Genomic DNA, 24,919 nt, shown 5'->3' with positions numbered 1-24,919 from the left:
TAAGGTGAAGGACAAATGGAGGTAAGTAGCTTGGGATTTTGAAGAAACCATCAACAAACAGTTACTTTCCTGACATCATGACTGCTCACCTGCTCATGTGGCTGGTAAACTGTGACGTCTCCTGCAGCGTTGGTGGTTTAGTGGTCAGCATATCTGCTAGCAGTTGACCTGGGTTCAATTCCAGCCCATGCAGCAAACATGAGAGGGAGTTAAGAGTGAAGTTCTCTTTTGGGGAAACTCAGCAGTCATTATGGACACGAGTTCTAACAGTCAACACCTTTGTCTACATGGACAACAATACTCTGATCATAATCAGATAAAAGATGTTTCTCTTTTGCTTGGAGTGGAGATAGCAGCTGGGTTTCAGCTAAACATGCGGTGAAGTAGCAGGAGAATGCTAGAGACAGACAGGTGGGAGGTGGACGGGTCCAGCATCTCCTGGTGCCGGAGGAGACGATGATGGAGCAGTAGAAAAACCATGAATGAGCTGGAAGATGAGACCTCCATCTATCTGGTTCTCCTTCTGCCTGAAGCCTGTTCTTCTTCATCCCTGATCACACATCTCTCACATTGTTCTGCTGCAGCTTGTTCTCCGGCTTCCTCCTCGTTATCTTTAGTCTGGACTTTCACTAGTTTTTGTCCTGACCTCAGTAATCTTCTGTCTCCCTCCCTGAAGGCTCTTTTCTTCTGTTTGAGGATTTCCTTCAGGTCACTGGTGATCCAGGGTTTATTGTCGGGTAAACTCCTTTGTGTTGTGGTGGAGATGATGTTTTCCACACAGAAGGTGATGTAGTCACTCACACACTCAGTCCTGGCACTGATATCATCTACATGTGGCTCAGAGTGAACAAGTCCCACTTTGCTGCCATTAACATTGTTACGTTATTGTTGTGTCAAATACCAAGTTTCATACTCCAAACCAGCAGAGGGCGACCACACACAGTACTGGTGCTCCCAGGAAGGCACTAATTGGGACCATGTTCACCTGTGCACAGGAAGGCATGGCAGGAAATGTTTGGTCTGGTCTCGGTTAGCTCCATCTCTCTCCTGGTAACAACTCCTGACCACACACCTGATCCATTGAAAGACGCAACTGGTAGAAAGAACCAGTTTGAATGTGGATGTGATTGGGTTTTTTAGTTTAGTAAATCCAATGCAATCTAAGTTGACTTAATTTGTTTATGTTAATTTAAGCATGTATAGATTATTGAAAGTAGTCAAACATGCAGATGACACCAATATTTTTTATTCGGGTGAAAACATTAAACAAGTGGAAACAGTTATAAACAAGGAAATGAAAAAACTAAAAATATGGTTTGACTGGAATAAATTATCATTAAATGTAAGTAAGACCAAGTTTATGTTATTTGGCAAATGCACAGTAAACACAAAGGTGCAAATAGAAATAGATGGGATTGAAATTGAAAGGGTGCACGAAAACAAATTTCTTGGGGTTACAGTAGATGACAGACTGAGTTGGAAACCACACATCAAACATGTACAGTCCAAAGTTTCAAAAAGCATTGCAGTCATACACAAAGCAAAACAACTACTGGATCACAATTCACTTCGCACACTTTACTGTTCACTGGTCTTGCCATATTTACATTACTGTGCTGAGATTTGGGGAAATAATTACAAAACTTCATTACAGTCACTCACCATCCTGCAGAAAAGAGCAATAAGGACTATTCATAAGGTCAAATACTTGGAACACACAAATCCACTTTTTATACAATCAAAATTACTGAAATTCACTGACATCATATATTACCAAACAGCAATCATCATGTATAAAGCAAAAAACAGACAATTACCAGAAAATATCCAAAATGTATTTAGGAATCGGGAGGGAGGGTATCAGTTAAGAGGGAAACATAACTTCAAAATCTTAAACATACGAACAACCTTGAAAGGTTTCTGTATATCTATTACCGGTGTAAAGCTATGGAACAACCTAAGTGAGGAACTCAAACAAAGTCCAAACATCCAACAGTTCAAGAAAATGTACAAAAATATGTTGTTTAAAGGGTACGAAGGATAAAGTTCATGTATGATTATTGTTTATTATCATTCATTTGATATGGCATGGTGATGAGAGGCAGAGAAGCCTGTGTGTGTGTGTATGTGTGGGTATATATATGTGTATATATATGTGTGCACGTATGTGTAGGTATGTTTAGGTATGTGTATATATGGATACAGTATCTAGACTATGTATGTGTATATGTATGTGTGTATGTATATATATATATATATAATATATATATATTTTTTTATTTTAGACAAAGGGGTGAGAGCTAATAAGCTATGCTTCTTCTCACTCCTTTTCGAATATGTCATTTATTTTCGGTTTTTCTATGCTTTATTATTTTGCTTCCTGGCATATTCGGAATAAACAGTACAAACAAACAAACAAACAAACAAACATGATGTTACTTTATTTTTAGTTAATATTGATCATTTGAGAAACTATTAAGTTAAGAAATTAACTTTGAGAAGTTAATTTAAATGTTTGAGTAACACTGAGTGACATATTATTTAGAAATTTTAAAGGAAAAATGCTTACTGATTGTTGTTTAAATTGAGTCTAATGAATGTCTTTTCTGTTTATCTTAAAGGTTATCAACCTACTACTACTCTTCTTTATCCCATTCCATTATTTGATTATCCCCATTTAAACCATCAAACTAAACCCATCTTCAAGAAAATAAAAACTTAGGAGTAAGAAGATTTGAGTTGTCCTTTGCATCCTTCTACAATCGATCGAGCAGTTTGTCAAGTTTGGGCAGAGTTGGGCACAGTTATTGTTTGGAAAAATACAGGTCCCATGGATTAAGAGTGTGATGCTCTGAATCCGAACTACCGAGGTCTTGCAAGAGAGCTTTGTCTCTGTATTTCACCCTTTGTTTTTTATTTATTAGCTTGAGATGGACATTGAAAACAATCCGGTTGTTTCTTAACAGTTAGAAATTGTGGTCAGCAGTTTATCCACCTGAACAGGGACTTGAAACCTGGACCCTCAGATTAAAAGTCTGATGCTCTACCAGCTGAGATACTCAGGTTATTGTCTGAATATTTAGTTTCTTCTTTTCTTCATATTTTTACAAATATAAGGCATTCGAACGCCTTTACCACTCGGCCACAAAAACCTGTCAGAGAACCTGGAGAACCAGAGCATTTAGAGCCTTTTTTATTGTTGGATGATAATTCTTTATCACTGACACATATTTCTATCCTCATTTTTCAAATGTTTTAATGTAAAGCACTTTGAATTGTACATGGAATGTCTATTACAAATAAACTTCCCCTTGCTTTATAAACATAGTAAATTCCTTATGTTTAAAAGTCATCTTTATTTCCTCCTTTCTTCAAGGCAGGTGATCCTGCAGACGTGAATAATTCTTGGTCCACCTAAAGACAAGAACGAAACATACGATTTTAAAAATCTGAAACGTTGTAAGATCCCCAGAGTTTAACTGGTAACCAGTTTGGCCAGTATGGGGATTGAACCCATGACCTTGGCGTTATTAGCACCACGCTCTGACCTTCTGAGCTAACCGGCCTTCATGGGACATGGTTCTTTTACGTATATATCTAGGTATGTGTATGCAGTTAGGGCTGGTGATAAAACATTTTGGGGGGGCGCACTGGCGAGTGGGGATTAGGGTTAGGATCAGTGTTGTGCTAGTTGCTGAAAAACGTACTTAAACTTACTGATGGGCAAATGCAGATATTACTGGGGTCCCTGACATGCCAGTTTGTGATCTAAATATGCTGTTATATCGTTATTGAATGCACTGTGTTGTTTTATTTGTTGCATTGATTGACTGAATGTGCCTATATTTTCAACACTGTGTCTAGTTTTATGTTTTACACTATGCAATACGTTTTACACTGTACAATATGTTTTTTATACAGAACTTTGTATTTTTTTCTTTATCCTTTTGAAGAAAAAAAAGTCTTTGACAGATCACCTGTTTTGGCGTAATTGTTACAAGGTGGTGGTGGTGTGTGAGGGGGTATATGACTTCCTTCACCCCAGACACTTCCTCCAGCTCTTCCTCCAGCTCCTCCAAGGGGAGTCCAAGGCGTTCCCAGGCCAGCCGAGAGACATAGTCTCTCCAGGGAGGCGTCCATGAGGCATCCGGTACAAGCCAAGCCACCTCAGCTGACTCCTCTCAATTTGAAGGAGCAGCGGCTCGACTCCGACCTCCTCCCAGGTGACCAAACTCCTCACCCTATCTGTAAGGGAGCGTCCAGCCACCCTGCGGAGGAAACTCATCTCGGCCGTTTGTATCCGCAATCTCGTCTTTTCGGTCACTACCCAAAGTTCATGACCATAGGTGAGGGTAGGTGCGTAGATTAACCGGTAAATTGAGAGCGTCGCCTTTCGACTCAGCTCCTTCTTCACCACGCCGGTCCGGTACATCGACCGCATAACTGTGGACGCTGCACCGATCCGTCTGTCAATCTCCCACTCCATCGTTCCCTCACTCGTGAACAAGACCCCGAGATACTTAAACTCCTCCACCTGAGGCAGGACTTTTCTACCCACCCGGAGAAGGCACACCACCCTTTCCCGGTGGAGAACCATGGCCTCGGTTTTGGAGGTGCTGATGTAGCAGGACAGTCCTCGGTCCTATGACGTCACTCCTAGTGGGCAGTGACGGTATAAAAGGGGGGTTTCAATACCTGTCTTTCTCTTGCTCCCGGGGGCCGGGCTTTGTTGCCACTTGACGTCCGTCACTTCAGCCCCTGGGTGTGGAGGCTCGTTTGGGTGATTGCTGCATGCTGCTTCTTCACAGGTGCAATTGACGTGGAAGTGTCAAAGCTCACGTCGCCCTGTCCCTGTGTTGAATGCTGGCTGCATGCTGCTCACCGCTTGTACCTTTCTGTACGCTGCTTACTGCCGGTAAGTGAGCTTTCTCCCCCCGCGTCATCCTCCTTGGCGTTGCACACGCAGCAACCTGTTTGTGTGTGTTTACAGGTGGCGCACATGCTGCGCTGACCCCTCTTTCCATGCCGTAATGGCCAGGACTGCCTGATCGGTATGTTCAGTGACAATGGCTTTCTCCGCCAGCCACTTGTAGTTTCTTATGTTATGTTTTTGTTATTATAGGTTAAAGATGTCCATTTAGCCACCGCTAAACCCCTGCTGCTTTGCCTTGCTGTGTGCGTCTGCTGCTTGTGGAGCTGCTTTGCCTTGTGGAGCTGCTTTGCCTTGCTGGAGCTGCTTTACCTTGCTGGAGCTACCGTGTCGCTTGGAGCTCCGTGACGTCAGACGCCGTTTTGCTGCTGCGTGACAGCTTGCGTCTGCTGCTTGTGGAGCTACTGTGTCGCTTCGGGGCTCCGTGACGTTCAGCCAAGTTTTATAGTGTCTGTGTGCGCGTGTGTGTATGTGTGAGAGAGAACAGTGTGGGACTTGGTTTATTGGTTGTTTAGTGTGTTTGTTGGTCCTGTTTATTTGTATTTTATTTCATTTAGGAACTTATTGTTGGTTTAGTGTCCGTTATTTATATTTCTTTTTAGGTATTTGTGATTTTGTATATTTTGGGTGGCCAATAAGTGATTGTTGAGCCTAATTACGTTTAATTTAAGTCTATTCATTTCCTCTTGTGTTAATTTGTTCCCTAACTGTCCTCTGGTTTCCCCCCTCTCAGGTGCTGAGCTGACGGTGGTGGAATGGTGTCCGGTGGTGGTACCCCTGCCTTTTGTTGTGTGCTGTGTTTAAGTTTTTCACCTTATTTCTTTTATTGCACGTGTGGTGTTTTAAGTATCCCCTCTTAGTTGACCCCTCCACACCAGAAAGTCTCAGCCCTGATTGGTCCCCTTTTTAAATCCCCCTAGTGAATGATATCCTTTAATTGATCATTTTTAAAACAGAAACTTTTGAATAATAAAAACAAACCTATTTTTGTATAACTGAACGACTGTCTCTGCCTCACTTTGTGACGGACCTGAGTGCCTTTTTCTCCTCAAATAGTTTACTTTAATTTATCTGGGTGAAACTCCCAGGGTGGCGTTGTTTGGCAACAGTAAAAATCCTTTTAACATAACTTTGACCAAAACTACCTCTTCGTGACGCCACACTGATTCTCATGCCTGCCGCGTCGCACTTGGCCTCAAACCGCCCCGGTACATGCTAAAGGTCCCGGTCCGATGAAGCCAACAGGACAACATCATCCGCAAAAAGCAGAGCCGAAATCCTGTGGTAACCAGAGGATTTCGAGAGACAAAATAAAAAAAATAAATCAGAAAATCACATTGGCTGATTTTTAAAGAATGTATTTGCAAATTATATTTTAAAATAAGTATTTGATCAATAACAAAAGTTCATCTCAATACTTTTGTTACTGGTTATCAATACTGATAACCAGTTAAAGCAGGTGCCATTAATACAGGTAATTACTGGAGGACAGAGGTAATATTATGGAAATAACACACGCTTTCTTTTACAGTCCAGATCTGTCTCTTGCGGCCAGATCTGGCTGAGGAGATAACATGCATTGTCCACTGGATGGTTGATCCACTCCGTGTACCTCCGTCCAGAAAGGTATGCGTCAAACAATCGGATCCACACTGAATAGTCATCCCTAACCCGATTAGTAACTCTCTTCCCATCAGGTTACAGGGAGTGATACGAGGGGGTGATACGAGAAAAAAAAATGTTTCAGGGTTTTCCGTCCGATCCTCATCCTGAGGGGGCGTGTGAATGGTAGTGTTTTTCTCCAGAGAAGCCAGTCCCCGTCAGTGTCTCTTTGTGGGCCGTGTCACTCATGGCCCTCTAGGGCAACCCCCTAGTCCACCCCCGGGTCCCCCCCCCTCGTCCACCCATCCCTCTGTGTGCGAAATGTAATGTGGGGGGTGGGTGGAAAGGTGGTTAATACAATTCGTGTGTATGTAATGCCTAATTACTAACAGTGCCTTTTAGTCTGACCCCAGCTCATCGACCCCGCGCCTGGCCCCACCGCGAAATGCATTCAAAAGTTCCTACCTTTTTTTTTTTTTTTCCTTCTTGTTCCTGTTTCACCCAACATGTTTACGTCTTCACCAACATCTCCTTCGAGAAGGGAGTACCTCACTTTTACGACTGGTCCGTCAGTACCTTTCACCGTGGAATTCTGCTTTGTGCAAACTCTGCCCACTCACAGGACCTTTACATTCTTCTGTTATCTTTGATTTGAGAATTCAGTGCATGGCAGTGTCCGTAGTGTAGTGGTTATCACGTTCTAACACGCGAAAGGGCCCCTGTTCAAAACTGGGCAGAAACAAGTATGACTTTGCAATAGCATTATTTGGACTTGGAAAACCACTCCAGTCCTCTACTTGGTGCTCAGGACAGGAAGGCCGACCATCTCTTTCTCATATTGGGTCTCACGCAGAAATGAATTTTGTTGCAGTTGTTGCAGATCAAACACCAGTTATTCTCCATTCACCTACACTTTAAAATGTCCAACTTTAGGGGCACGGTGGCGCAGCTGGTAGTGCAGCCGTCTCACAGCAAGAAGGTCCTGGGTTCGATTCCCGCCGGGGACGCTGTGGACGCTGAAGTGCGTGTTAGTTCCCCCATGACTTCAGTGCCCACACCCTGGGTGGGGTTGGCGAAAGGATCTTTCTGTGTGGAGTTTGCATGTTCTCCCCGTGTTCCCCTGGGTAGCTAATGGGAGCTACCCTCACAAAAACATGCAACAGTCCTGGGCTATACATGCCCCCTCTGGCCAACCGGGGCGCCAGATGGGGTAGGGAGGATCCGGCCGGAATAACGCGATCCTTCCACGCGCTACGTCCGGCCGGAGAAACCCCACCCTGTCTGGTGAAAAGAAGCGGTCCATCACTCCTCAGGATAAGAAGGAGACCTGAGCTCAGTGTAGGGCCCTCCCTGGGTTGGCAGAGGGGAACAATGCCCAGGACTGTCTAGGTATGAGCACTGGGTGATGAAATGGGTAAAAAATCGGGGATAAAATAAAAAGAGACATATTAATTACCTGCCTTTAAAAGAAAAAAAGAAGTTTTTTCTAGATTGTTTGTTTTCACATCCATGACATCTCTGTGGTGGATGATTTTTTTATTGTACCACAACAGGACAACTTATATAAAGCCATACATGTATTTCTAATAAGATTCATATGAAGATAACTTCAAAGCCAATGTGCAAAGACTCGAAGAAAAGGAAGAAATAAAATATTTCTCGCAGAATGAGTCTTTCAGAGCAGCCAGGAGAAAACCTGCAGTATCCGTCTTGCTGTCAAGACTTGTAGCAGAATGTTTTACAGGATTTTTTTTGTTATGCCTGCCGACTTTGCAGGTCAAAGTATGTAGTGTAGTGGTTATCACGTTAGCCTAACACGTGAAACGTCCCCTGTTTGAAACTTGGTGGAAAAGTGAGACTTTACAGTGTTGTTTGGACTTGGAAAACCACTCGTCCTCTCCTTGGTGCTCAGGACAGGAAGGCCGACCATCTCTTTCTTGCATTGGGTCTCATGCAGAAATTAATTTTGTTGCAGTCCCACAACTGTCAAAAAGAAAGTCATTCACCTACTCTTTAAAATGTCCAACTTTACAGAAAAAAAAAAGATTAACTGCCTGCTATAAAAAAAAAAAAAAAAGCTCAAAAGTAAAGATACCATTTGATTCTAGACAACCTCGGGTTTCCAATGAGACCAACCATGTCATGTTACCTCATTGGAAAGGGGGCTACATACCTAATTATTCAAAGTTAAGACGATTTTTTGGGGAGGGAAATATGGCCATCACCATTTTTCAAATGGTCCCCTCGGCCTTCTACCTCAATATATGTTAATGGGAATGAGTTACATGGGTACCTACAAGCCTCCCCTATACAGACATACCAAATTTATGTTAAGCCCATGTAGTTTTGTGCAAGAATCATGTAGTGTTTTGCATGCTGTACAAATATGTAATTTCCGCCTATTATAAAAACTGTGTATTTGCCCATTTCTGCACACTGGGAGTCAGGAATGTCATTGCATAAATTGGTATTTCTTGACAGCTGAGACTCTTGTGCATCCAATGAGCCCAGATGTAAGCTATTCATTTGTGCAGCTTTACTGGAAATTTTATGAACCCAAAAATGGTCATCAATATAAACTAATGATAGGAATGTTAATTATTACATTCACTCTCACCACCATCGGAAAAGCTGGAGAGGTATAGATGTGAGGTAACATTAACTCTCAAAAATAAAGATAATAATCAGATGTAGATTTTCCTTTCATTTTAAATTTACTATACACAGGAATTATATACTTTGTTTCACACAGTACTGTATTGCTTTATGGCTGTGGCTGCTTTCCATGCCTGCCTGTGCAAAAGTCAACCAGACAATGAAAGCACTCACAGGGTTCAACTTTAATACTGGAGAGCAGAACCGAGACATGACCGAAGCAAGGCAAGCCCGTGACTGGAAGGATACACTGAGCGTTCTCACCATTGCAACTGCAACATAACAAGATCAAGATGGCTGACATGTAAACCATCCCAACAGCTTTGACATATTTATCCATTTCCTCTAAAGTCAGAGACCCTTGCAGGTAAAAAAAAAAAAAAAAAAATATATATATATATATATATATATATATATATATATATATATATATATATATATATATATATACATATACACACACATCAAGTAACATATAATAAGCAGTATAGATGTGAACATTTCAAAGTATTGTTTAATATAAGATTTAGTCAGTTAGCTATTAACCATGCTAGCTAACATTACTGTGATAGTTATTGCAATGTACAGAATAGCTTAAATAATGTTGATGACTGTGTGTACTGAACTGTGTCAGCATCATTCTTGACTCTTGACTCTCTTAACTTGTAGTAAATGTTACATTAACCACTTAAACCCTATATGGGTAACCGGACTCAGGGCTGAATGCTAGTGTTGTTTCTGTTTTCTGTAATTGTGGGGAAAGCTTCCACTGACAATAGCTGATCGACAAGCTCACAATGCATTGTTGCATTGTGCTTGATGGTCTGCTATTGTCAGTGGAAGCTTTCACAATATCAATTAATATCAATCAATTTATTGAACAAATCAATCATGCTAGTAGCCTCATACAATTGTTAAATGTTGCTTTATTGTAATGTTAAAGTTTATTGTTGTTTTTAAATTGTCATTACATTGGTAATTAGCTATTAAATAGCTAGCTTAAAACCTAGCTTGAACCCCAGAACATCAAGGCCACAAAACGACTGCTCGGCCCAGATATATGTAAGCACATCTTGTTCTTACATGCAGTTCTCGGATGTGACACAACATCTCGTCTTCATGGGGTCGGGAAGGGAACCTCCTTAAAAAAATTCAAAGAGAGTGCCCTGTTTCGAGAGCAAGCCAACGTCTTCTTTGACAGTTCATCTTCTAAAGATGATGTAGCAAGGGCAGGAGAGAAAGCCTTGGTGATACTGTACAATGGCAAGCCAGCAGACACCCTGGACTCCCTCCGATACCATCGGTTCTGTGAGAAAGTGGCATCAAGCTCCACTCATATTGAGCCACAGGCCTTACCACCTACATCAGGGGCAGCAAAATACCACAGCCTGAGAGTGTACCTACAAGTACAGGAATGGAAGGCATCAGCCTCCGGTACATTTGCATTTTTACTGTTCTTGCACTGATCATGTATATACCTACATTTAAGTGTGTCAATATAACAATAATCTTGTGTCTCATTCCTGCTCGGATAGTACCAAATACTCATGATGAATGACAAAGTGCATCTTTTCTTACAGACGAACGTAGTCCGACGGACTGGGGTTGGCTCAAGTCTGGCGAGGGATTTGTGCCAGTCAAGACCACCCTACCCCCTGCACCTGAGAATTTTTGTACTTTACCTTATTTTTTTCTCTGTCCTTACTAACCGTCTCCTGTTCATCCCTCAGCCTTATCTCCTGCCCTGCCAAGACACCAGAGCCCCCATCTCCATGGACCTATCCCCACGGACATAAACCCTTGAGCCCCATCCTCGTGGACTGAGCTCCACAGAGCCTATCTACTAATATTCCAAGAAGAAAAAAATGTCTTTATCGAATGTTTTGATTAGTTCTGGCGTGTATGCTAATTTGTGCATATCAAATAAGATAATGTGTGATTTGCATGAGTAAACAGAATAATTCAATGAAGTTGTGATTGACTTTTTTCTTTGTCTTTGTGTGTGTAATCAGCCTGTGAGTTTTTATAGTGATATCTAAAAGTAAAATTTTGAACCCCATTCACAACTATGTTATAACAGGCATTTTTCGATATGAATATATATAGGTCGTTTTCAAAACTTTCCCATGATGGGATTCCTTGGGACTTTTTTCCCCTCACTAAGGACATAATGAGGATACAAAATCAGTTGAGTTTGCTACTGTTGCAATTTGTCCTAGGTTTTTTCATATAATGACTGGACTACATGGGGTTTCCTTTGTTCCAAACCATGCGGTCAGGTATCATAAACTCGAGGCTGGTCTCAGCCTGAGGCCCCAGAACTGGGCCTCAAAGCTGACCCAAGGCCTCAACTGTTCATATAATCACACAATCCATAGTTCATATGGGACTGTGGCCCAACAAATATTTCTCATATCTTTTCTCATCATTTGTATTGTGTTGGTCGATCGGGACGGCTGACTTCCTCATTCTGCGGTGGGTGAGGGGATGGTGGGGTGGACTGGACTTGTGGGTGTATATGTACGTGGAAATGCGTGTATCTGTCTATTATATATATATATATATATATATATATATATATATATATATATATATATATATATGCACACGCACACACACACACATATATATATGCTTTAATGCATCTAGAAATATTTGTGTGAGAATGTCCGTAATGAATAAGATTGTACACGGTAAATAATGTATGCTTTTATGTATAGATGAATACAGGGTAAATAGTGTTTATATAAAGGGACATGTAACTGCAATTGGCAATAATCACTCAGGTAACTGCAGATTTATACTCATGTATACCACAATATGTTTACACTGTGTAAAATTGTTAATGTGAATTTGTGTAACTTCTCAATACATCAAGATTTTTGACATCTAATAACAAGGGTCTATGTGAAACATGGTATTGAGTTCAAGGGATAAGAGAAGTTTTTTTACTTCCTACTTCTTTTTCAACATGCCAAAACTGCTGCTGCTTCAAAAAAAAAGAATCTCTTGCATTCATTGTTCAAGTATGTTCGAGCATGTCTGTGACTTACACTACCATCATGTTCAAAATAAAGACTTTTGAATTGAATTCTACTTCATTTTCTAAATCTGGTTATAACTGAACAGCTCTTACAGTTGTAAGAATCTGCTGATTTTTAAAAGAAATATTCAAAATGTTTCCCACAATCGAACCACCAGAATTATTTCTTTCAAACTAAATTAACTAAACTACATTGGTGCCTTTTAACTGAACTCACAAAATAAATTATATCAGCACTGATCACAAATGTACACTTTTTATCCAGTGTGAATACGTTGGTGACTCGTTAGAGCATCTTGCCGGGCAAAAGCCGTTCCACACTGATCACATCTGTAAGGCTTGTCTCCAGTGTGAATACGTTGGTGTCTCGTCAAATGACCTCGCTGGGCAAAAGCAACTCCGCACTGATCACACCTGTAAGGCTTGTCTCCAGTGTGAATACGTTGGTGACTCGTCAAATGACCTCGCTGGGCAAAAGCTGCTCCACACTGATCACACCTGTAAGGCTTCTCTCCAGTGTGAATACGTCGGTGTCTCGTTAGATCAATTTGATGGGCAAAAGCTGCTCCACACTTATCACACCTGTAAGGCTTGTCTCCAGTGTGAATACGTTGGTGACTCGTCAAATGACCTTGCAGGGCAAAAGCTGCTCCACACTGATCACACCTGTAAGGCTTCTCTCCAGTGTGAATACGTCGGTGTCTCGTTAGATCAATTTGATGGGCAAAAGCTGCTCCACACTTATCACACCTGTAAGGCTTGTCTCCAGTGTGAATACGTTGGTGACTCGTCAAATGACCTTGCTGGGCAAAAGCTGCTCCACACTGATCACACCTGTAAGGCTTGTCTCCAGTGTGAATCCGTTGGTGAGTCGTTAGGTTACTTTGCTGGGCAAAAGCTGCTCCACACTGATCACAGCTGTAAGGCTTGTCTCCAGTGTGAATACGTTGGTGAGTCGTTAGAGCAGTTTTCTGGGCAAAAGCCGCTCCACACTGATCACAGCTGTATGGTTTATCACCAGTGTGAGTTTTTTTATGGATCTTCAGGTTTGATGAAGTGGTGAAGACTTGGTCGCAATGATCACAGCAGTATCTTTTGGGTCTTCCTTTATGATTCTGTAATAGAGAAGATGACTTACATTATCTTGGCTGCATTATCAAAAGCCTTTTCAGTTTCAAGTATGGAGCTAGAACAGTCTCATAATTCACAAATGCACACTGTCCACAAATGCAAAGGACAAAATTCATAAATGCATAGAACAATTCACACGTGCGTAGGACAAGATACACAAATGTATTTTTGATGCACACACAAATATAACCTGATTTATAAAAGTTTTTTTGTCTGTGGGCTGCGCTGGATTTGCGTGTGACTTTTGGGACTCCTCTGACGTGACTCGATTCACAAATGCGTTTTTTTTTAACACAGCGATTTACTCGTAAACCAATCAGACTATAAAGGCAGATACACCTGGTGTTTGAGTTGCGTTGCGCCGTTCGCTTAGAAAAGTGATTCAATATTTCGAGTTGGTGGAGTAAAGATAAATAAAACAGACAGCAACACGGGATGGAGTGGAAATCACTGCCCTGCTTTTCTTGTGATCTCGGTAAAGAAAACAGCGCGATCGGAGATGGTTTGTCGGGCCGTTCAACCAGAGCCGTTGGGAGACTGGAGAGCTCCTGCCGATGCAGCAAATAATGATGAGAAACAGCGGAGATATTTATGTACCGGGTGGCCCCGGTGTTTATCTCCGGTTTCTGTAGCGCAAACGAATAGGTGGTAACCACCCCCAGGGCAGAATCTATCACTGGATACTTATCCTAGCAAAGCTAGCACACACCTGGGTGAAGTGAGGAAAGCCGAGAGTAAAGCATCTTTCCCAAGGATGCACAAAGTGACGCCAGTGCCAGAATCCCCAACCTTCGGATCATGAGCCCAAAGCCCCAACCACTAGGCCACTCCGCTCCCACTAGGTAATGAAGCCTATAATCGGGGACCAGAGAGAATGCAGTTCTGCCGAATGATGTTTAGTGGAGGCAGACATTTTCTCATTACTGATATGATTTAACAGAAGATTCCTCAATTGATTAATACATAGATTGGATTTTTGTTTTCAGTTCATTAGAATGGTTTTCTTTGCGATACATAAGGCAGTGAGAACCAAGTAAGCCCGGTTAGACCCCATGTGGATGTCTCCCAAGTGACCTTGTATGCATAGTGTGGGGCACACTGGAATTCTGTAATTGAGCCATGTGGATAAATCCTCACATATCTCCATCCAGAACTTCTGTACCGGTGCACAAAACCATGAAGCATGTATATAATTATCAGGGATGTTCTCTGTACACTGTGAGCAGATATTAGAGGTTGCAAAACCCATCTGGAACTTTCTTTTTCCTGTATAATGTATTCTGTAAAGAACTTTGTACTGTATAAATTGCACGTTTTGATTCTTGGTCATAGTGAAATTATTTAAACATATTTGTGACCAAAAGATTTGGTTATTGTTGAGAGAGAGGTCAGCCGCCCATTTGAAATCGGAAGAGTATCTATTTTGGAGATTAATCTGTAGAGTTTCGATAGTAATTTTGGGGTGTTTAGATTAAGTAACTATTTTCTTAGCAGGAAGTTGCAGATCCAGTTGGTTAAGTAATTCCATACTGAACAGTGAGTGTGTTAAATGGTACAAAATGTCCTCTTATGATTATATGTTGTAGATACTTTATTCCTTGGTCTCTCCATTGAGTAAAACCCTCTTTTTATCATTTTTCAGAATGTCTTGGTTGTTGGTTGTGTGCGATCACATGGGAAAAAGTGAGACTTTGGCTATTTTAAGGAAGTCCCACATGGCTGTCAGAGTTGAGCTAATATTAAAGTTATTCTATGCAACTTCCTAGAGCTAGCAAGATTTGAAAGTGGCGCTTCCTCTAAGCCCCCCCCGCCCCCACCCACGAGCGCTCCGTCCAAAGCCACGCCCCCACAAACACGAACGCGCATACGATTATTAAACATTTTGGACAGCACATTTACAACAAAACTACCCCATGTCTCATTCACCTGTAAGCGAGGCCGGTTTTAGGGGGGGCAGGGGGGGGCTGTGCCCACCCAAACGTGCATCGTGCCCACCGGCGTCTCCATCCTGGAGAGCGCCGGAGCACGGCACAGCAGCGCTGCGCTGCAGGCTCTAAAGCCACGGCTACGGCGTAGCCTACGGCGTACCCTACGGCGTACCCTACGGCGTAGCTGTGGCTACGTGTGTGTGTGTGTGTGTGTGTGTGTGTGTGTGTGTGTGCTCCCGCCGCGTCCCCGGCTGGCGCAGCGCTCCGCCAGCCGCTGCGGTGCCGTGCACCGGCGCTCTCCGCTCTCGCCGTGATGGAGACGCCTACATCCCCACGGACCCCTTACAGCTTCCGAGCTGTATGGGGTCCCGGCAGCTCGGGACCCCATACAGCTTTGTGTCCCGGCGGGCTGCTGCTGCAGGAGCTGCTGCAGTAGCAGCCCGGACCGACGCTCTGCTCCCCGCTCTCACACAGCGGGACCGAGCCGCTCTGGAAATAACTGCTGGGCTCCGTGGCCCCTCCGAGGGAGGGGGGTTACACTGGGACACTGTGAGCCCAGGAGGACCCGTGGGAAGTGGACACGGGCGGCTGGAAGCGAGTGCGCGCATGGGACAGGGCGGGGGTACGTGGTTTAAAATGAAAGCATCTGATTGGTTCTTTCCCTTCCTGGACCTGGACCAATCCGTATCATTCGGGCCGAATGGGGGGGGGGGCTTAGAGGTGCCTCTTTCAAAATTCTTGCTAGCTCTAGGAAGTTGCATAGAATAACTTTAATGCTTTTAAAGCATTTATGATGTGTAATATTTTGACTGATAAATGGTAGATCTGAGATTTCCAAATCATTGCAAAACACTTGTTCTGAATCCAGCCATTGACTATCTAGTGCAGGGGTGGGCAATCATGGTCCTCGAGGGCCGGTGTCCCTGCAGTTTTTAGATGTTTCCTTGTTTCATTGCACCATGATACAAGTGACTGTGTCATTAACAGAATTGTGCAGCCCTGGATGACAAGCTGATGACAGTGATTAATTAGAGTCAGGTGTGTTAAAGCAGGGAAACATCTAAAACATGCAGGGACACCGGCCCTCGAGGACCAGGATTGCCCACCCCTGATCTAGTGACTGGTTTTTGCACCATTTAAAGATATACTGTAACTTATTAACTAAGAAATAATACTGGAAGTTGAGAAAGTCCAAGCCTCCACAGTCTTTGGATTTTTGTAATGTCGTTAAGCTAATACGTGGTGTTTTATTTTTCCACAGGAATTTTGACACGTATGAATCCAGTGACTTAAACCAAGAAGGAGGGGGTTTGGATGGTATCATTGTAAAAATATATTTATTTTTGGTAAAACCATCATTTCGATGGTGACAATTCTCCCCATCAGTGAAATGGGAAGAGAGTTCCATCGGGTAAGATCACCCTCTATTTTTCTTAAGAGCTGAACATAATTTAGTTTTATTAACTCTGACAGTCTATGGGAGATGTTTATGCCTGGATATCTAATGTTTCCTGATTGTAATTTAGTAGTGGCTGTCTTCTGGAAACTGCAGTTGATGCACAAAACTGTGGATTTGGGCCAGTTGATAAAGTAGTCAGACAGAGATGAAAATCCATCTACTGTATAAGTGCAATTGTCTGTGATAGTGAGGTTTGTGAGTTCTGGAGGAAGATTAGTACATCATCACCATAAAGAATTATTTTGTGATTGTGAGGGAGCGGGAAATCATTCCCCTCACTAAGGTGATAAACACACATTACATGTGTTTAGTTGGACAACTTGATTATCATAGGAAGTTCTTTTTTGTTGTTGTTTTTTGTACTTTTATTTTGGTGACCCTACTAACCACTGTCTCTTTGAGGTCGACTTCCGGGTGGGCGTGTTCTCATGGGTGCATACATGAGCATGCAGCCACAGAACTCCAATTGATGGGATCCAGCTGTGTCAATTAACTACCTGGTTGGGCTGTACCAAGTAGACCAGGACCAGAGAGGGGAGGAAGTAGAGGGTTTTGTTGAATTTAGCTTCCGTTTGACATTTATTCAGTTTATTATGTATTTTGTTTAATCTGTGTTATGCAGTATGCATTTGTAGATTGTTTGTGTAAATATTATTTGCAGGATTTATTGGTAAACATATTTAAACTTATTTGGGTGTGTGTGGGAAATGGTACAGGCCGTTAGTAGATAGGCCAGGTGTGAGAGCAGGTGGGGGGCCAGAGAGAGAGGGGCGTCAGGTTGGGCTTCACCTTTGCTGCCAGGATCTGCTGCACCTGTAAGCCTGTGCTTTGTGTGCCCTGCTCCATGTAGGAAAGTGTGACTTTGTGCAACTTAAAAGTAAGGAAAAACAGAGTTCTGGAAAATCCCTGCTGGTCTCATGTCATGTCATTGCTCGCTCTACACCTGGATCCCGCAAGGTTTCGTCCTGAATGTAAGGGTTACCATCTCCAAAACCTTGCAGTGATCTAATGCTTTGCATTGTATGCCTTTTTTCGCATTTTTGCATTGTTTTCCCTAATAGCAGCTGCTATGGGCTCAATAAATAGTGAGGGAGAAGAGGACAACCCTGTCTGGTACCTCTTTGCAATTTAAAGCTTGTTGAAATTTGATCGTTTGTCCTTACACATGCCTTGGGAGAGCTATATAATATCTTTATCCAGATGATAAAAGATTTGCCAAATCCAAATTTGTGTAGTTGCCAATAGAAATTTGCAATTTACCCGATTGAATGCTCTTTCTGCATCTAGAGATATAATTGTAGACTCCTGTTTATTAATATTTGAATGATCTATAATATTAAGTAGTTTAAGAGTATTAGTAGAAGAATGTCTACCCTTAATAAAACCTGTTTGATCCGGGTGTATAATAGAAGGGGTAATTATTTTCAGACGTTTGGAAAGAGCTTTGCCGATTATTTTGAGATCTACATTTATAAACAAAATATTGGGCAGTATCTCGATGGGAGCGTAGGATCCTTATCTGGTTTCATCCATCCATCCATCAATTTTCCGCCGCTTATCCGTTCCCGGGTTGCGGGGGCAGCGGTCTAAACAGAGATGCCCAGTCTTCCTTCACCCCAGACACTTCCTCCAGCTCTTCCGAGGGGAGTCCGAGGTGTTCCCAGGCCAGCCGAGAGACATAGTCTCTCCAGCGTGTCCTGGGTCTTCCCCGGGGTCTCCTCCAGGAGGGACATGCCTGGAACACCTCCCTAGGGAGGCGTCCAGGAGGATCCGGTACAGATGCCCAAGCCACCTCAGCTGATCCTCTCAATGTGAAGGAGCAGCGGCTCGACTCGGAGCTCCTCCTGGGTGACCGAACTCCTCACTAGGGCTGCAACTAACGACTATTTTATTAGTCGACTAGTCACCGACTATTGAAACGATTAGTCGACTAATCGGATAATTAGTAATTTTTTCTTAAATTTAGTATGTCGCTTTAATTATGTGGCAAATGATAATAAACACGAGAAAGATGGGTACTTCAATGAAAAATACAGGACCGTCTCAGAAAATTAGAATATTGTGATAGTCCTTTATTTTCTGTAATGCAAAAATGTCATACATTCTGGATTCATTACAAATCAACTGAAATATTGCAAGCCTTTTATTATTTTAATATTGCTGATCATGGCTTACAGCTTAAGAAAACTCAAATATTCTATCTCAAAAAATTAGAATATTCTGGGAATCTTAAGCTGTAAACCATAATCAGCAATATTCAAATAATAAAAGGCTTGCAATATTTCAGTTGATTTGTAATGAATCCAGAATGTATGACATTTTTGTTGTTTTAATTGCATTACAGAAAATAAAGAACTTTGTCACAATATTCTAATTTTCTGAGACAGTCCTGTAGATATTTTATTCAACTTTGCCGCTGTTCATACAAAAAATTAATAAAATGTCCTATTTAAAACCAAGGACAGGCACAGTGATCAGTCAGACATAAATCCATGAATAAATAAACCTCTGTCCATTATTTTTCATTTTTTAAGAACAGGCAAATGTGTTATATAAAAAATAAAATAAAACGTCTAATTTTTTCTCTATCAAGTGGGTGAAATCGGTCCTGGATGGCAGGACGTGCTCTGGGTTGAACTGGTGTATCATTTGTTGAATCCCGTCACTCAGACCTGACGTGCTTTCTCTTCAAATGCTTGTGCATTACCAACGTGCTCCCGTGATAAGCAAGGTCGGCTTTGCAAACCTTGCAAGTCATCTTTTTATTCACCGTATCGAGGCTAAAAGGCTCCCAAACTTTAGAAGTTTTGTTACGCGCAGCTGCTCTACAGGACGCCGTCATTATTGTTTACCCGTTACCGCTCGGCAGAGACGCTATCGCGCATGCGCGACTCTCGGCAGAGAACGTATTGAAGTGAGATGCCTCACTCCGTTGGAAAAACAAGTCTGGCGACAATTGTCGACAATGGAATTTAATGTCAACAATTTTTATTATCGATTTTTGTCTGCAAAAACGTCGACGAATCGTTGCAGCCCTACTCCTCACCCTATCTCTAAGGGAGCGTCCAGCCGCCCTGCGGAAGAAACTCATCTCGGCCGCTTGTATCTGCGATCTTGTCCTTTCGGTCACTACCCAAAGTTAATGACCATAGGTGAGGGTAGGTGCGTAGATTGGCCGGTAAATCGAGAGCTTCGCCTTTCGACTCAGCTCCTTCTTCACCACGACAGACCGGTACACCGACCGCATAATTGCGGACGCTGCACTGATCCGTCTGTCAATCCGCAAAAAGCAGAGATGAAATCCTGAGGTTCCCGAACCGGATCCCCTCCGGCCCCTGGCTACGCCTAGAAATCCTGTCCATAAAAATCAGCACCTCCAAAACCGAGGCCATGGTTCTCCATCGGAAAAGTGTGGCATGCCTTCTCTGGGTGGGTGCCACCGGGAGGAGACCCCGGGGAAGACCCAGGACACGCTGGAGAGACTATGTCTCTCGGCTGGCCTAGGAACACCTCGGACTCCCCCCGGAAGAGCTGGAGGAAGTGTCTGGGGTGAAGGAAGTCTGGGCATCCCTGCTGAGGCTGCAGCCCCCGCGACCCGGAAACGGACAAGCGGAAGAAGATGAGTGAGATGAGTGAGTGAGTGGTTAATATTAGCAGAGTTCCTATTGAAAGGTAAACCTTTACTCTCCTTAACATTTAAGATAATTTTATCAAATGTCGGTGCTGATATGCTCCAGAATTCCTTGTAGAATTTGACTGGATGTCACACCTGTTCTCAATCAAGAACTATCAAGAAGCCTAACAAAGTGAAGTAGAACAAAATATCCTCAAAAGCTAGACATCATGCTGCGATCCAAAGACATTCAGGAACAAATGAAAAACAAAGTAATTGAGTTCTATCAGTCTGGAAAAGGTTACAAAGCCATTTCTAAAGCTTTGGGAGTCCAGCGAACCACAGTGGGAGCCATTATCCACAAACGGCGAAAACATGGAACAGTGGTGAACCTTCCCAGGAGGCCGGCTGACCAAAATTACCCCAACAGCGCAGCGACGACTCATCCAAGAGAGAAAGACCCCAGAACAACATCCAAAGAACTGCAGGCTTCACCTGCCTCAATTAAGGTCATTGTCCATGACTCCACCATAAGAAAGAGATGGGGCAAAAATGGCAGAGTTCCAAGACAAAAACCACTGCTGAGCAAAAAGAACATAAAGGCTCGTCTCAGTTTTGACAGAAAACATCTTAATGATCCCCAAGACTTTTGGGAAAATACTTTGTGGACTGAAAAGACAAAAGTTTAACTTTTTGGAAGGTGCATGTCCCATTAGATCTGGGGTAAAAGTAACACAGCATTTCAGAAAAGGAACATCATACCAACTAGGGCTGGGCGACATGGCCTTTAATTAATATCTTGATATTTTTAGGCCATGTAAGTAATAACCTGGGCTGACATCTGGCGAACTCCACAGTCACGACTCAGCTTCCTCGTGAGGGCAGCCTATGACACCCTTCCATGTCCCCGAAACCTTAGCCAATGGTTCGGAAGCGAGGGCAAGTGCTCCCTGTGCAGCAAGGACAATGCAGGTCTCCAACACATCCTGTCAGGGTGCAACATCGCGCTGACACAGGGGCGCTTCCGCTGGCGGCACAATCAGGTGCTGCGGAAGTTGGCAGAGCAGTTGGAGAGATGCAGAGTCGGGGCAAACAACTCCTCCGATCCCCATCGGCAAAACATTGCCTTCATCAAACCAGGAGAGGTAGGACAGAAGACAGTGACCGGAAGATTGGGACGTCAGCTTACCCCGGGAAAGAGTTGGGAAATGCGCGTCGACCTGGACAAGCAGCTGGTCTTCCCAACTGAGATCACACAGACAACGCTAAGGCCGGACGCTGTGATGTGGTCCACAGCTGCCAAGAAAGTCCTTATCATCGAATTGACTGTGCCCTGGGAGGAGGGGATACCAGTAGCACACGTGTTCAAGCGGTCGAAGTACAGCGATCTGGCGGAGGAGTGCAGAGGAGGAGGCTGGTCCGCGATTATTCACCCGGTGGAGGTCGGATGCAGGGGCTTTGTGGGGGGGTCTGCGATCCGGCTCCTTCGTGCTGCGGGAATGACCGGCCACAGCCTGAAGAAGGCCATCAAGGAATTGGCAGAGGAGGCAGAGAAAGCAAGTTTGTGGATGTGGTTACGGAGGAGGGACAGCAGGTGAGGTCAGTTGCAGGGAGTGGCGTGGGGAGACGTCCCCACAAAGCCACTGCCCCCCCACCGGGAAGTGTCCTGGCTAGGGGGCGAAACATCAGTGAACGGTGGCACCAGCTGAAGACCCTGCAGCTGACCTCAAAGTGCACCGGAGGAGGTGCGGCAGGCAGAGATGCCAAGCAGTTAAATCTGTACTTGCTAAATTAAATTATATCTCAATATTTTGCCTTAGCCTTGAATTAACACTTTGATGCATACAATCACACCAGTATGATCCTTCTATATGTCTACATTAAAACATTCTTGTTCATACTGCATTAATATATGCTAATTTTAACTAACATCCGTGCAAAAAGGGGGAATAAGTCAAATTTACCAAAACTGTATTTATTAAACAGTTACTAAGCAGTGAGTGGCACAAAAATAAAAAGTGTAATTTCAAAACAGAAAGTGCACGTTGCATCTTTCTGACTCCCCATCTGAAGAACATCTGCTAAGAACATGTTCTGGTTCCGGTTTTACCAGGATGAGATGCTCTGAGCAGGAGGGGCCTTTAGAGCACCTTTATATTAAGAATAATTGTAGGTGTAAGGACTGCAATGTTTCATCCTCTCCTCCTTTACTTTGCATCACTTTCACTTACTTTTAGAAATATGACGTCATATAGTCTTGTTTCGATGATAGTGATTGATTTCATGTGGCCACATTTAAGCAACACTAGGTGACGTTTCTCAGCTCTGGAAGAGAACGGCTCAGCTGCGCGAGGACGCGTGTTGCACTGAGCAGCTCCTCAGCTCTCCGGAGAGCTGTGCGCATCGTGCGAGGAGAAAACATCCCCTCCCGTCTTTACTAAACCGTCTCAGTTTGCTTTGAAAAGAGTCCGCCGCGCGTAGCAACTGCACGGATGAGCTCACGGTGCAAAAAGGCCAAGTTTGGGAAAGTTAAAGTTAAGTTAAAGTTAAATTAAAGTAAAGTTAAAGTGGGGTGGAACTGACCGCCGTACCGGACAGCAGCGCCGACACCAGCTGCTGGTCGTATAACGATGCACGCACGACAGCACGTGACTGACGTAGCTAACTGGGTGCGCTTGTTTTATCTCTCTGAGGAGAGACGAGAGAGTGCGAAAAGCCTGTAATTTAATGCCCGCGGCTAAAAGCAAATACTTGACAATGTATTCTTGAATATTCACGATATAGTCAATTTGTACATCACACAGAGTACAAGCAGAGATACATCGACTATACTCGATATATATCGCAGCCCTAACTCAAATATGAAATAGAAATGAAAGCAAGATATTGAAAACAGAACTATTATGAATCAGGTCCCAAAGCAATTAAATTATTGACGAGACGTTTAGGAAAACAACAAGCAGAAATTACAGTCAATAAAATGTATGACCCCAAAACAAATCAGCCCAAATATAAACCAAAAGAAATTTAAAATATCTTTAAAGATTATACAAGGAACTCTACACTGAATCGTCAGATTTGAACCAGGAAAATATTAAAACTTTCCTCAAATCCCTAGACCTACCTTCAATAGGCACAAAACAAAATGAACAAGTAACAACAAGGATAACAATGAAATTTGGAAAGCAATTGGCAAATTAAAATCAAATAAGGCACCTGGTAGCGATGGATTTCCCTCTGAGTGGTATAAAAAGTTTAGTGAAGAACTAACACCACTACTCCACCGTACTTTCAATTGGGTAAAGGCTGAGTTATGCTTCTGCGTCACACCAACGCAGAGCACACGCCGCAGCCGTGACGCCGTGCTGAACCCTTCAGAGTTCTCCGTCTCTCCATTTGGTCGCGGTGCAGTACCCCCCGCGACCGCTAGTTAGCGATCTTTTTCTGAATGGTTTTTCCGACTTTTTCCCGTCACAGTAAATCAAAGAAATAAGGACAACTATTGTGCAAAAAACCAAAACAAAAAAAATAACATATAAACGAAGAAAAGAGCCCTGGAAGTTCACTACTGCTTCAAACCGGAAACCGGAAATGCTTCGCTTTCAAACGAACCAATCACAGCCCTCTCGGTCTGCGTGTGGTCGGCGTCTCCTCGACGCGTAGTTACAATTTTCGGGAGGTGCACCCCCCCCCTCCTGGACTGAAGCAATAATTACACTTCTTCCCAAGCCCCTAAAAGATAAGGACTATTGCCAAAATTATTGACCGATATCAGTATTAAATGTTGATTATAAAATGTACACTTCAATCATATCAAATACACTCCAAACTATTGTACCAGACTTGATAGACAAGAATCAATGTGGATTTGTTATGGATAGACAAACGCAAGATAATATTAAAACATTACACATTATACATAAAATACATAAAGATGAGATAGGAGCAGCCTTGATTAGTTTGCAGAAAAAGGATTTGATAGAGTTCATTGGGAATTTTTATACTAAACTCTGGAAAAATGTGGATTTAATAATAAGTCAATTCCGTGTATCAGGTCTATATATAACAAACCCACAGCTAGGCTGAAAGTGAATGGCTCTTTGTCAGAAAGGTTTACCTTAGAACGAGGAACTAGACAGGGCTGCTGCCTTAGTCCAACACTGTTTGCCCTGCACATTGAGCCGTTGGCCCAGATGGTTAGACAAGACCCCTCAATAAAAGGTATAGATATAAATTAACAAAAACATACAAGTTTGTTTGCAGATGATATTATGATTTATTAAAAAACCCAGTTGTTCATTCAAGCAGCTTACACAAACTCTAGAAAGATTTGGTTTATATTCAGGCTATAAAGTAAATATTAGGGCTGCAACGATTCGTCGACGTTGTCGACAAAAATCGATAATCAAAATTGTCGACAATGAATTCCATTGTCGACAATTGTCGCCAGACGTGTGTTTTTCCAACGGAGTGAGGCGTAAGTTTTCGGAGTGAGGCGTGCACAACAGCGTCTCAGCGGCTGCGGGAAATAAAACTTCAAAAGTTTGGGAGCATTTTA

The 24,919-nt window shown here is 42.9% G+C and overlaps 1 protein-coding gene and 2 non-coding genes across 3 annotated transcripts in view; all 3 read right to left on the bottom strand.

Moving 5' to 3' along the window:
- The window catches only part of LOC133460762 (zinc finger protein 665-like), a 127,265-nt gene that overhangs the window by 54,116 nt on the left and 48,230 nt on the right, over nucleotides 1-24,919 (bottom strand). The window contains exon 3 of the mRNA XM_061741526.1: nucleotides 12,645-13,232. Coding sequence (XP_061597510.1) covers nucleotides 12,645-13,232 — 588 coding nt within the window. The remainder of the gene's footprint in view (nucleotides 1-12,644; nucleotides 13,233-24,919) is intronic.
- trnak-uuu (transfer RNA lysine (anticodon UUU)) lies at nucleotides 2,993-3,065 on the bottom strand. Its single transcript has one exon. It is a non-coding gene; the product is annotated as a tRNA-Lys (tRNA).
- On the bottom strand, nucleotides 3,493-3,566 carry trnai-aau (transfer RNA isoleucine (anticodon AAU)). Its single transcript has one exon. It is a non-coding gene; the product is annotated as a tRNA-Ile (tRNA).

This window comes from Cololabis saira, chromosome 15 (genome assembly GCF_033807715.1).
Source record: "Cololabis saira isolate AMF1-May2022 chromosome 15, fColSai1.1, whole genome shotgun sequence".
Taxonomy (NCBI): domain Eukaryota; kingdom Metazoa; phylum Chordata; class Actinopteri; order Beloniformes; family Belonidae; genus Cololabis; species Cololabis saira.
The sequence above is the reverse complement of the archived record's forward strand: the minus strand, read 5'-3'. Positions and strand labels throughout refer to the sequence as shown.